Consider the following 11,818-nt stretch of genomic DNA (forward strand, 5'->3'; position numbering starts at 1 on the left):
AGGTGATAGAGAGAAGTAAGACAAAAGGGACTAGATAGGAGAGAGCAGAGAGGAGAGCCGGAAAGGGGGCGCCCGATCTGGCTTCCCACACCTCCCCGCCAGATCGGGCTGCTGGAAAGTAAAAATCACTGTTATTTAGTGGTTGTTAAAATCTGTTCAGAATTTGATGATAATTTAACTCATGAATCATGACACACTGCTCTCCCCTTCATAAACTGCCTTTATAGGTTTAAAGTATTGGTACTAGCATTTGTATCAAAAATACCGGCTTTATGTTTACTTGGTATCAGATCATTACCAAAATATGCAGTATTGCACAGCACTACTGAAAATGTTGCAGTCAGGGTTAAACAACATTATGATGATCACTGTCACAATAAACAAAATCTAAGTTGCAACCTTATCATGTCACAACTGACAAAATAAAAGAAAACACTAGCTAATTGTACATATGCGTCTAAGAGTAACTCAAAATGGATCATGGATTTGCTGAACCTTGGAGGAGTGCATTTTCTGTGTTTCAGCCAATCATGATGATTTCCACTTTGTACACTTTGATGATCTTGTGAGTAAACCTTCATTTGGGTAGGAAGGCACCAACCGTGCAACACAAGCGTGTTTCACCACAATGATTGGAGTACAGACTGCTTTGATTCTTTTTACTACAATAGGTAAGTACAAGATGATCTAGTGTTGTTTACACAGATTTTAACAGGTGCAGTATAATGTAAAGACAATAGTATTTAAGAGGGAAGATTTGTAATGTTTACTGGTTTTGTCTCTTTTTGTCTTGTTTCTTCAGCTCTGATTCAAAGTGCAGAGGCTGCCCACCAGATCCCTTTGATTGAAGTTGAAGTTGGTAAAAATGTTACTTTGCAGTGTCCGGTTACAGAGAAGGACGGCAAATTTGTTCACTGGTTTAAGCAATCTCCAGGATATATGATCCAGACAGTTGCTACAGGATCTTACACAAAACAAACACTGAGTGAAGAATTTAACAACGGTCGTTTCTCAGTATCAGAGGGGCAGACTCTGTATTTTCTTTCCATGAGAAATGTCCAAAAAGAGGATGAAGCAACATATTTCTGTCAGTATGGATCAGCTTATTCACAGACCTTTAATACAAGCGTCTACTTGGCTGTAAATGGTAAACTATGTGATATGTTCATTTTTTTCTACCTCACTTAGTAATCACAAATGCTTTGAGGAAACCTGGTATTATATTTTTAAATATTTTAATTCCATTATCACTGCTTTTTACTAAACAACCCAGGTCACAGTGAGCAGAAATCAGTTTACGTGAAACAAACTCCGGAGGCAGTGTCAGTCCACCCAGGCAGCTCCGTGACTCTCCAGTGTTCACTTTTCTCCAATAACAACGAGAACAGAAGCGAGTGCCCAGATGAACACAGAGTGTACTGGTTCAGAGCAGGATCAGGACAATCCCACGCCACGATTATTTACACTCACAGAAACTACAGTCAAAAACAAGAGGGACGGCGTTGTGTCCACAGTCTGTCCAAAACTATTCAGAACTCCTCTGATGCTGGGATCTACTACTGTGCAGTGGTCACATGTGGAGAGATCGTGTTTGGTGAAGGAACTCAAGTGGAGACAAGTATGTTTTAATGTCAGATCTTAAATCTCTTAAAATCATGACATTTTAGTCAATAACTGGGTAGATCTTAAATGTTTTCAAGGGAAATATAAATGCATTAAACTTCTTATATATCAGCAATATGGACATATACCAGGCCAACTCTAGTGTGATAAAATATATCATCATTGGCTGCATTTTTATTAGCTGTTCTAGTCTCTTTGGCTGGTAAATAACTACTGCATCATGTATTTAAACATTTTATAAAGAATAAATCATTTCCTATTTGTAATACTCACTCAATAAAATGTTCTCAAAAAATTGTTTTGCAGCCAAAAATATCAATTTTTTATGTTTTTACCTTTGGCTCAGTCTTAAAGTGTATATTTCTTTCTTTATTACTCTTCTTATATTTATTGCTCTCCTTTGCACTGAATGGAACTGGATCCTCGTCGTCTCGTCTCTCTATATACTGTTCTGTATGTTGCAGAGATAACAAGAAAGTTTACTTTGACTTTGATGTGAAAAGTATTTTGGGGTTCACTACTGAACATTTTTCAGCAAGTTTTATGTTATGATTTCTTCAAATCTGGCGTGAATAATCATAAATATCATGTGTGTCTTTTCCAGAAGCAAAACTTGACCCGGTTGTCCTTGCACTAGGTGTGTTATTGGCCTTTAGTGTGACTGTGAATATCATCTTTGTATTCTGCAAAAGTCAGAGAGGGTTTAAAAATGGCAAAGGTACGTGCATTTCATTACATTACTTGAGTAACTAAAAATGTTTCCATGGTGTTTTGTATGAATTTTCCTTCAATTTTTGGAACCAGATGCATTTTAACCTTGGAATTTGAATGATTTACGCTGTTGGAAAGTTTCTCCTCATGCATACCGCGGACTAAATACAGAGAACTGGTAAATGGGGACCAGTTAAGATATCCTTAACCTTTTTCTTTTCTTTTGCAGCCTAGTGAGCTGTAAGATTAACTACTGACTGTAGCCATGCAGTAAAACACAAAAAACTTGCATGCATCGTGTTGTAACAAGTATTTACAGTTCAGCTAGTGTTACAGAAAATGCATGAATATACTTTTATATGTGGTTTGAGTTTGCTGCCAGTGAATGTAGATTAGAAAGCAGTCTATTGTACTTATAGCAATGGTATTATTATATTCAATTGACAATTTTAATTTCAATGTGATCACTTCTACTTTATTATATATAACAGCATCAAACCTGGAGACACTTCTTTAGGTAATTCTTGGTATATTGAGTATCTGAAATTAATCTGCCCATGCTGAATAATCTATGTCTCCATGTGCACACAGCTTAGATGTCATGCACATTTAAATTAATATTTATTAAAAACAAATTTGTTGTCCTTTGCATTGTGACATCTTTTTAGATTACTGGATTTTTAGGTCTGCTTTTATTCTATTGCTATTTTAACCTTACAGTATATGATTTTATCTGATCTTATATACTGTCTTTGAATGCTGTGTAGACAATGTGCTTTATTTGATTGGATTTTAGTGTCATTTTTACTTTGGCTATATATTTTAATGTGTAACACTCTGGTTGTCTGCCTTGAAATGTGAAATGTGATTTTACTGAACACACAATAAGTACAACTTTTATTTCAGTTCCATATTTAACTAGATACTTCACCTCTAAATGCAAGTTCAGGTGTCTGTACTTGAAATTAGATTTATTGTTAATATAAGGATGACATATTACAAAAGGAACACAAATCATATTCCCAACTTTGACTTTCTGAATCTTTTTGGTTTTCTCAGCAGGGACAAAGAATCCTTCTCACATTTCAGAAAATAACTTGTCAACTTTGGACCATTTAAATGTCGTGGTAAATATTCTACTTTTTCGCACATTACAATTCAACATTTTGTCTCTGAATTTTAATATGGCAGCGTTGACTTGAGCCCCAGATACATAGACCTAAAACCAGTTGGTGACCCTGTGGCAAACCACTGGTTGCTAGGGAAAATGTATATTCCCTGTCTGATTTGTGAGTCATTGCCGGAAGTTGTTGCCAAACACGAGGTGAAACTGGTCACAAAGAAAACCTCCTTGCAATAGAGATTGACAGACCACGTGATACTCGCGCATTGCATGCCGGGAACTCGTGGCAAAACAATCCAAGTACCGCCTCAAATGCAAGCAGTTGCAGCACCGCAAAACGTTCATTCTCCGGTTCCAATACCTTCTTGCTTTTTCTTTGTCCCCCAAAAAAGTTATGTACAAAACGAAGGAGAACAATGTCGGTCCGTACAAAGACAGACTTAATGAAAAGTCAAAGAAAAGATACGAGGAAAAAAATCAAACAAGTGAAAGGTTTAGACCCGTACGAGCACACAGAGGGACAAAAGACGTTAGCGTGCTGCCCAACTTTCACCACGCTCATATTTATAATTATACGGTTCTTGGAGTGAGTGCATACACTCGTGAAGTTTAGTAACTTCAGGTCACTGCAACAAGCCCAGGTACAGTTTACCGACGGATGGGTGCAGGACCTTGAAATGCACCGTGTAGAACGAAAGACCATCGTACGTATCATAAGTTTACCAGTCTCACAAATCGTCTTCATAACTACACATTCGTTAACCGTTTATTAATAGGACCTTTAAGCTCAACGGTAATTAATTAGTAGTGGAAATAATTTCTAATAATAAATAATACAGAAATGTAGCAGCGACAATAATACTGTATGCTGTAATCGTACTGGGCAATTAGTGATACAAAAACCTGTTTTATCCTGTGAATAAAAGTATATGTTTTTGTCAATGTACCATAATAACAGAAGCCAAACGCAATATTGTGTCAGGACAAGTCACTATTTATGCACAATAAACAAAAGAGCGACCATTTGTGTTCAGCGCCAGACTTGCTTGTAACCTATATCACCAATTATGTTAAGAAAAATGACGCATTAACTACTACAAAACTCTGACCTTTGTGGGAATGCTTGGAGCAGACTAACCTGTGAGCTGGAGTGTTCTGGGACGTTATATTTGGTCTTTGAATGGCTGCAATCCAGGCCATCCGTCGCATCTTTGTTACTTCGGAAACATGGCTCGAACAATTTCTCTTCAACGACGTAATCCGATAACAACCGATCTCTTTACCCGTCGGCTTCCCGTGGCTGTCATGCGACCGGCTATTGCAGTTAATAATACAACAGCTTCTTGCCATTTTTTATGTTTCTTTGTATCGCTGTGTAATGTAATTTCAATTGAAAGCCTGCGTGCGCTAGTACCTCTTGCCACGAGTTCCCAGAATCCTTTGCGGTTTTACCCCTGAATGACGTCACATTTTCAATCTCTATTGCTTTGGTCAGCACACAATTTGCATGAAAGTTGCGCTTTCTAAAGCATGTTGACTGCAACAATAAGGCAGTAATTTAGTAAGTAACCAAAGATGGCAACCAAAGCAATCACAAGGAGGTTTGTGGTGAGGCACTAGCTTTGAAACCACTTTTACATCGCTGAACAGTCGGGGAAGTACCCTAGTGATCGAAGTTTGCCTTAGGTTCGCTGACTGGTCTCTCAGGCTGAGTGATGGAGGCCTTAGCTAAAGCGCAATAATTTTTTTCTCCTTTCTTCAATCATATGTCGTCTCATAATAATCACTGCATCATATTTAGTTAATTTTATCTGCCATAGTCAATGTAAATGTTTTCTTCAGCCAGGCTGACAAGTATGTTGACAGAAGCCTTGTTTTTGTTTTGTTTTACTAAAATAAAAACTACATAATTGTTATTCACAGGATGGTGAGTCAGACGCAGTAAACTATGTAGCACTGAATTTCTCCTCAAGAAATCGAGTGAAGAAGAACAAGATGAAAGAGTCACCACAGGAGTGTGTGTACTCTGCTGTGAGACCATATAATCACGCATTGTCTCAAACATCTTAGTAGGCAGAGCAGGATTTGCAAGGAAAAGACAGCCTATATTTCTTTATGGTGGTTATTTTTAATCAAATATTTGGTTGTTAATGTTTATTATATTTGAAGTTAATCCTACGACAAATTTCAGCATGTGAGTTGTTGAAAACATTACATTACACATTTTTATGCTGTTAATGCTGTGTTAGCTTATAATAAAGTGGCTTTTGTAAAATTAATTGTACAACCTAAAATGCATTCCTATAAATGGCTAAATACAACTTGACCTTACACTACAGCAGAAGTAATAACATCACTTCACTCAGCAACTCAGTACTATATCAGTATTGCATTTTTTTGTGTAACTGTGGACGATCAATGAAGTGATTGAGGTCTGTCATGTAGCAAGCATTAATGTGCATATCAACAACTGATGGCTGCGGCTGCTTCGTCATATTTTGGGTGAGCTGTTTTTGTGTTTTATGATGTTACATGGTTATAGTCCTTTTAGTGCCATCTACAGGCTGTAATGCTCCTGACCCGTAATATACTATATTAGAGTTAATTAAAATTCACACCTCACACTTCTGGCCAAATATAACATTAGTACAACCTTATCAAAAACAATTTGGAAAAAGTGACATTAACTTTTAACCTTTATTTTACCTACACACATACTATCGAAGCTTCCTATGTGGGGTTTAACTTTCTTATAGCAGCCAGATGATGCAACAGACCTGTAAGTTTCGTTTCATTTGGTACATTTTCCTGTTCAGCCTGATGAATCAGCAACATAACTTGGTTTTGTACAATTAACAATAAAAACAACCAAAATACCAAACTGGGACTTTAATCACATGTTAAATTTGCCACTTGTAAGTCAGATGATTTCTAGGCAAAATAAATGTGACAAAAAGTATCAGAATGAGAAAAGATGAAGAAAGACAAAGTGCTGCAACAAAAAACCTCATTATGATTGCTTTGGTTCCTAGCACAGTTGTCTCTAGTTTTTTCCATTTATCTGCAAACACTTGCTAGCTACTAGCCAAGTGACAGAAAAACTTGAAAAAGTGTGATACATACTGTAAATGGAGAAGTTTCACCTCTCAATGTAAAGGTTTTGCCTCAGAGCTGCAGCCAACATGTTGCAAAATCTCAATTTTTACTGTGAGCACAAATGGGAATTATTTTACCACAAACTGCCATCAACCCTCAGAAGGCACTTGCAACCGGTCTGTTACAACGGGTAGTACCCAGTGGATTGTTCATCGTCGACTATGACTGTCATCATCCTAAATGAATGTCTTGTGGTTAGTGGTCACAAACCTCAATTACAAGTTTCAAAAAACCATGAAAATAATGAATCAAGATTTATAAGTGGGCTCACAATTACATTATTTTCTGGATGCAGTGACTTTGTATATTACAAAACACAAACATGGAGTGATGGATGCATCAAGGGCAATGATGAGTCGAGCCACATTCATAAGAACATTTACCTAAAACATTAATAATTAGCTGATGGCAATTACTTCCAGTGTCGGTTAATCCATTCCAAAAGCCTTGACGGCTGCATAGATCCTTTCTCGCTCCAGTGCTTTTGTATTTCTTTTTCTAGCACTGTCAGTTTTTATCGTTGTAAATATGACAGCAGAGTAAATGCATGTGTCCTTTTCTCTCTGGAGAAATGTGGGGGGAAATGAAACGGTCAGTGTTATAACAAAGAATAATTACTTATTTTTGATGAGTTTACCTTACCTTCACGTTTCTTTTTTCAATACTTTCTTGCAGGGAATTAGAAGCTAGAAAAGAATAAAAATAAATGAATCAAAATTAATATTAAATTAGTATTTGTGACAGTAATTGTGATATATGACATAAGTAATATTACCATTGCAGTCACACTTGTTATACTTGATGATGTAAATAAGAATACCAATTGCCATCACACTTATGACCAACACAGCACACAACAGAAGAATTGTATTGTCTTTCAATAAACCACCAAAGGTCCCCAAGCTGGTTTCTGACAGAAGAAAAAAAAATAATTAATCACATTTTTTTAACTTCTAATTAAGAGCAACAGTATCATCAGCATGTGTCAAACTCACCTCTAATATTGAGTTTTGTTCCATTCCCAAAAATAACTTCCCCACAAATGACCAGAGCACAATAATAAGTCTCAGTATCTGAGGAGGTGATGTTCTTAGAGAGTCGATACACACAGCTTTTTGAAGACGAGGTTGACTCAGGTTTCTTGTTACATTCATCGGATCCTTTACCATCAGTGTAAATGATGTTCGCCAAAGATTTATCTGATCCAGCACCAAACCAGTGGACACTGTGTTCATCAGGACAAGAACTGTTGCCAGAACTAGAGATGACCGAACACTGGAGAGTCACTGAGTCTCCTGGCTGAACTGGATCACTTCCTGCTGGCAACTGAACAACAGTGTAGTTTGACTGAGTGTTTTCTATAAAAAATGATAATAATATGGAACTTGAAAAAGGGCTGCAAAGGGTTAACGCATATAAAGAATGTAATGAAGGTTAAAACAAAACCAAAACAATGAAAAGACATCATTACCATTCAGAGACAAGTAGGTTGCATTCCAATGATCTTTACTCCAGGTGGAGGCTGCACAATGATAGAGTGCTTCATCTTCTCGGACAGTCGAAAAAATGGTCAGCATGCTCATTACTTGTGTGCTGTTTGCATCAAATCGTGACTGAGGAAAGCCTCGTTCAAATGTTGGCTTTTCAGTAGCTTTCATCAACGTTGTAATTAGTTTAAGGCTGCCACCAATGTTCTGTTTGTACCACTTGACTCGTGTGTTACTATACTCCAAATCAGGGAACCAACATGTGAAGGTCACTGAGTTGCCAAGTTGACATTTAGTCACTGGGAGTAGAGCAGCTGTAGGAAAGCACAACAGATATGTAGATTATATAAATGCAATTAGATAAGAATCATAATATTGTAGATTTGGGAAAGAAAAATAGAAGAAAAAAATCTGTACATGCATATACATCATCAATCTTATGAAACAGCATATCCAGAGGCAAAGCGTAAGTGCATTACTTGCAACTGGAAGGCAAATTGAATTATTTTAATACAAAAAATGACAAATGGGTAAAACCTCCACAAAACGCTAAAATGGGACATAGGTAGATTGCACTTACATCCTTGACGAAGCAGAGTCAGTATAATCCATAAATGCAACATCTTGATGCTTTTTGTGATGTGGGCTTTGGTTTTTAAGTGAGTGATGCAAGATTGATGTGATAGTCCCGACTGTCAAAAGAAGCCACTTGGTAGCTGCTTTCATTTCCTGCATTGTGCAACATGCCTTTGGAGGTTTTTGTGGTTTGCTCAAACAGGTCAAACTTCAGCATAAATATTTTAATAATCTAATATGTTCATAAATATATGGCATAATAATAATTATGTAAACAGAGAATATAGCTTAAGTGAAAAAGCTGAGGTGACAGGTAAAATATTTAGTCAACAGTTCTGAGGAGTTGTGATCCTGCAGAAATTTACAGATAAATAAAGTAATGAATTTGTTGCCTTTATAAGGCTAAAGGCTCAGTATGCTCACATTCACAATTTAAATAGCGCTTCTGTGCAAAAGGTAGAGGTCATTTGCTGTATTAACTGTTTTCAAATATCAACTCTAAAATGACTTGCTTGTTGCATCTGATGAAAATCAATAAACGGTATTAAGGTATTTAATTTTTATATACATATACATTATTTGTAACTGTAAATCAGTGCATCATTTTTTTCTGGAGCACTGGGTTTTACACAATTGTTCTGTAAAGTTTTGTTACTCTTTTTAACTTGTATCACGTTTGATTTTCATTTTTGATTTCCTGAGAAATAGGGAAATACCCACCCATGTACTGATCATAGTAGCCTTTTATGAAAAAAAATTGCATGCGTTCTCCACTGTTAGTCCTGTGGTTGAACCAAATGTGCCTTCTTAACACATACAGCATCTGTAAGTAAACCGAAACTTTACAGTCTCTGTATCACTTGTTTTGAGGACTATAGTTTAACAGCTTTCTCCAGTCCACAAGTGTTAACGCTGTAGAATACTTTTTTTTCTCTTACGGTTTTCTTACTGAAGGAAGTCTGCCTCACAGCAGTTCAATTTCCATTCAGTTCTATTAACATAGTGTCAAATCAAAACAGTTGCCTCAAGTTGCTTTACATTAAAGGCCTGACAGTAATACAGAGAAAACACCAAAGACCAGGCAATCACCTATGAGTAGGGATGGGTATCGTCTAGGTTTTATCCGATACCGGTGCCAAATCGGTACTTTTGAAACGGTGCCGGTGCTCAAACGGTGCTCAAACCGGTGCTTAAAGAATGGAGAACACAAAATTGGTCCGAAAACCTCTCATGTTCAGATGTTGTTTGTAAAAAGATAACAATGTTAGCCTTTTCTGCAGCTATGGGGCATATATGGTATCACTCTTGGCTGGAAGCAGTGCTTAAACAATGGAAAAAACACAAACTTTGTCCAAAAACCTCTCATGTTTAACTGTTTTCCACTTCTTCTTTGGTCATTTTAGCCTTTTTGGCCAGGGTGAAGGGAGTATCTGCCATCAAACAAGAAGAGAGCCGCATGTAGCTATGATGATGTTTGCTAGCTCACCTTACGTGCATTAATGTAATAACGTGGTTAGCCTACTCAACGTAAATTACACACGAACAACATTAAACTACTCACGCAGAAAAGAACGGCTGCTGCTGCATCATCATCCATCATCATTTCTGCTACACTGGCAGGGCTAGGGGCCAGGACTCTCTTCTTCGTGTTTTTGGGGGATGTTGCATAACAGCCAACCCACCTGCAGTAGATGTGCTCGGTGTGAGGTCTCGCAGCAAGCTATCAAATACGGCGCATTTCTCGGCTTTTAAAAAAAAACGCTATGCGTCGCCAGGTGTTTCATCGGATTCGAGGTGTTACCTCCTTTGACAGTATCACAGTATCAGCTTAAAGCACTTGTTGCTGCTGAGTTTGCATATTTTGCTGTGAAGTACAGCCAGACTTTTGACCGCTTCGCCTTGGGCATTTTTAATCTGTAGCTCTGCTCTAAAAGAACGTTCGTACCTGGACCCGCCTACTATCCTCGGAAACTTAAAATGATTGGCTAGAAGTGTATCACAGCTCAGGAAAAAAAAGCACCGAAATAAAGCACCGAAATGTGCGCTGCTTTTCGGTCTGGTTACTACCGTTTATGTCAGAACCGGTGCCATCATGGCACCGGACACCGATACCCATCCCTACCTATGAGCAAGCACTTGGTGGCAATGCTAGAGAAAATCTCCCTTTTAACAAGGTCAGGTGGGTGGGGCATCCATCCTCCATGATTGGTTGGATGTGAGGAGAGGAATGGAGAAAAAAAGGAGTAGGAATGTCTATATAAGTGTATGACAAACAGAACAGCCTGTTTGTCATTTATTTTAAATTATGTTCCACTTCAGAATGATGTTGAACAGTAAGTCATTTTGCTTTAGAGCGGGGCTGTCTTTTGATTGACACGTTGCTTATTATAGTTTATTGTGTCGTGTCCCTCACTTTCTCAGTCAGATTAACAGCTGGAAATATAAAACAAGAAAATACTAATAGTCAAAATTGAAGTTAAAGCTTCAGAACAAGATTTGATAAACCAGTGAGTGTTTTGATAATGGTTATGTGCATCTTCTGAATGCAGATACTTCTGAATACAGCAGCTAATTCCATTTTATTGCTATTTTATCTCTATCTTGATACAACAAATCCCTTTGAAGGTAGTAGCTGACTACACATGCTGGCAGACCTGGAACCCATCTTTGAAGCAACCATTTCAAAGGCATTGAGACTTCAAGTTAATTGCACATGGCGGCCACAGTCATTTTGGTCATTCCACAGTTTTGTAGTGTGAATGTAGCATAACTAGCAAACTGACAAGAGTAGGTTAATAAGGAGTCATAGAGACAAAAGTAGTGAACTAATGAAAAAATTTATTAAAACATTCTCAAAAGCTTAAGAAAAATCAGGATAAACACAATGCAATAGCCCTTAGCTAATTCATTACGTAATAATTTTTTTGTGCCAGGTTTCAAGTAACAATAAAAACGTATTTTGACAAATGCAAACAACAGAAACGAAAGATTATTTCATTATTATTGCTTTAAAAAAATCACCAAATTAAGAAAAAAAACCACTTTCCAGCTGAGCTCAAGCGTAAATAAAATTGTTCTATTGTTAATAACATAAATAATCAGTTCTATAAGTCTATATAAACAGTTTTTTTCCATGTCCAAA

General features: G+C 37.2%; 2 protein-coding genes across 2 annotated transcripts; one reads left to right on the forward strand and one right to left on the reverse strand.

The window, feature by feature from the left end:
- The first annotated feature begins 762 nt into the window (after nt 1–762).
- Nucleotides 763–2,568, forward strand: LOC146638086 (uncharacterized). Its single transcript, XM_085374575.1, has 4 exons — nt 763–1,147; nt 1,274–1,618; nt 2,228–2,341; nt 2,564–2,568. Exons 1-4 carry the CDS (start codon nt 763–765, stop codon nt 2,566–2,568), a joined length of 849 nt encoding a protein of 282 aa, XP_085230701.1.
- Nucleotides 2,569–7,041: 4,473 nt separating this feature from the next.
- LOC146638087 (uncharacterized) lies at nt 7,042–8,723 on the reverse strand. The gene is made up of 6 exons (XM_085360097.1): nt 8,681–8,723; nt 8,085–8,414; nt 7,609–7,971; nt 7,389–7,523; nt 7,256–7,299; nt 7,042–7,176 (listed from the first exon to the last, which is right to left on the reverse strand). The coding sequence occupies exons 1-6, from the start codon at nt 8,721–8,723 to the stop codon at nt 7,042–7,044; spliced, it is 1,050 nt and encodes a 349-aa protein (XP_085216223.1).
- Between the last annotated feature and the right edge of the window lie 3,095 nt (nt 8,724–11,818).

The sequence above is a fragment of the Diplotaxodon limnothrissa genome, linkage group LG2, assembly GCF_057381915.1.
Source record: "Diplotaxodon limnothrissa isolate DT_005_m linkage group LG2, D_limnothrissa_male_GT1.1, whole genome shotgun sequence".
Classification (NCBI taxonomy): domain Eukaryota; kingdom Metazoa; phylum Chordata; class Actinopteri; order Cichliformes; family Cichlidae; genus Diplotaxodon; species Diplotaxodon limnothrissa.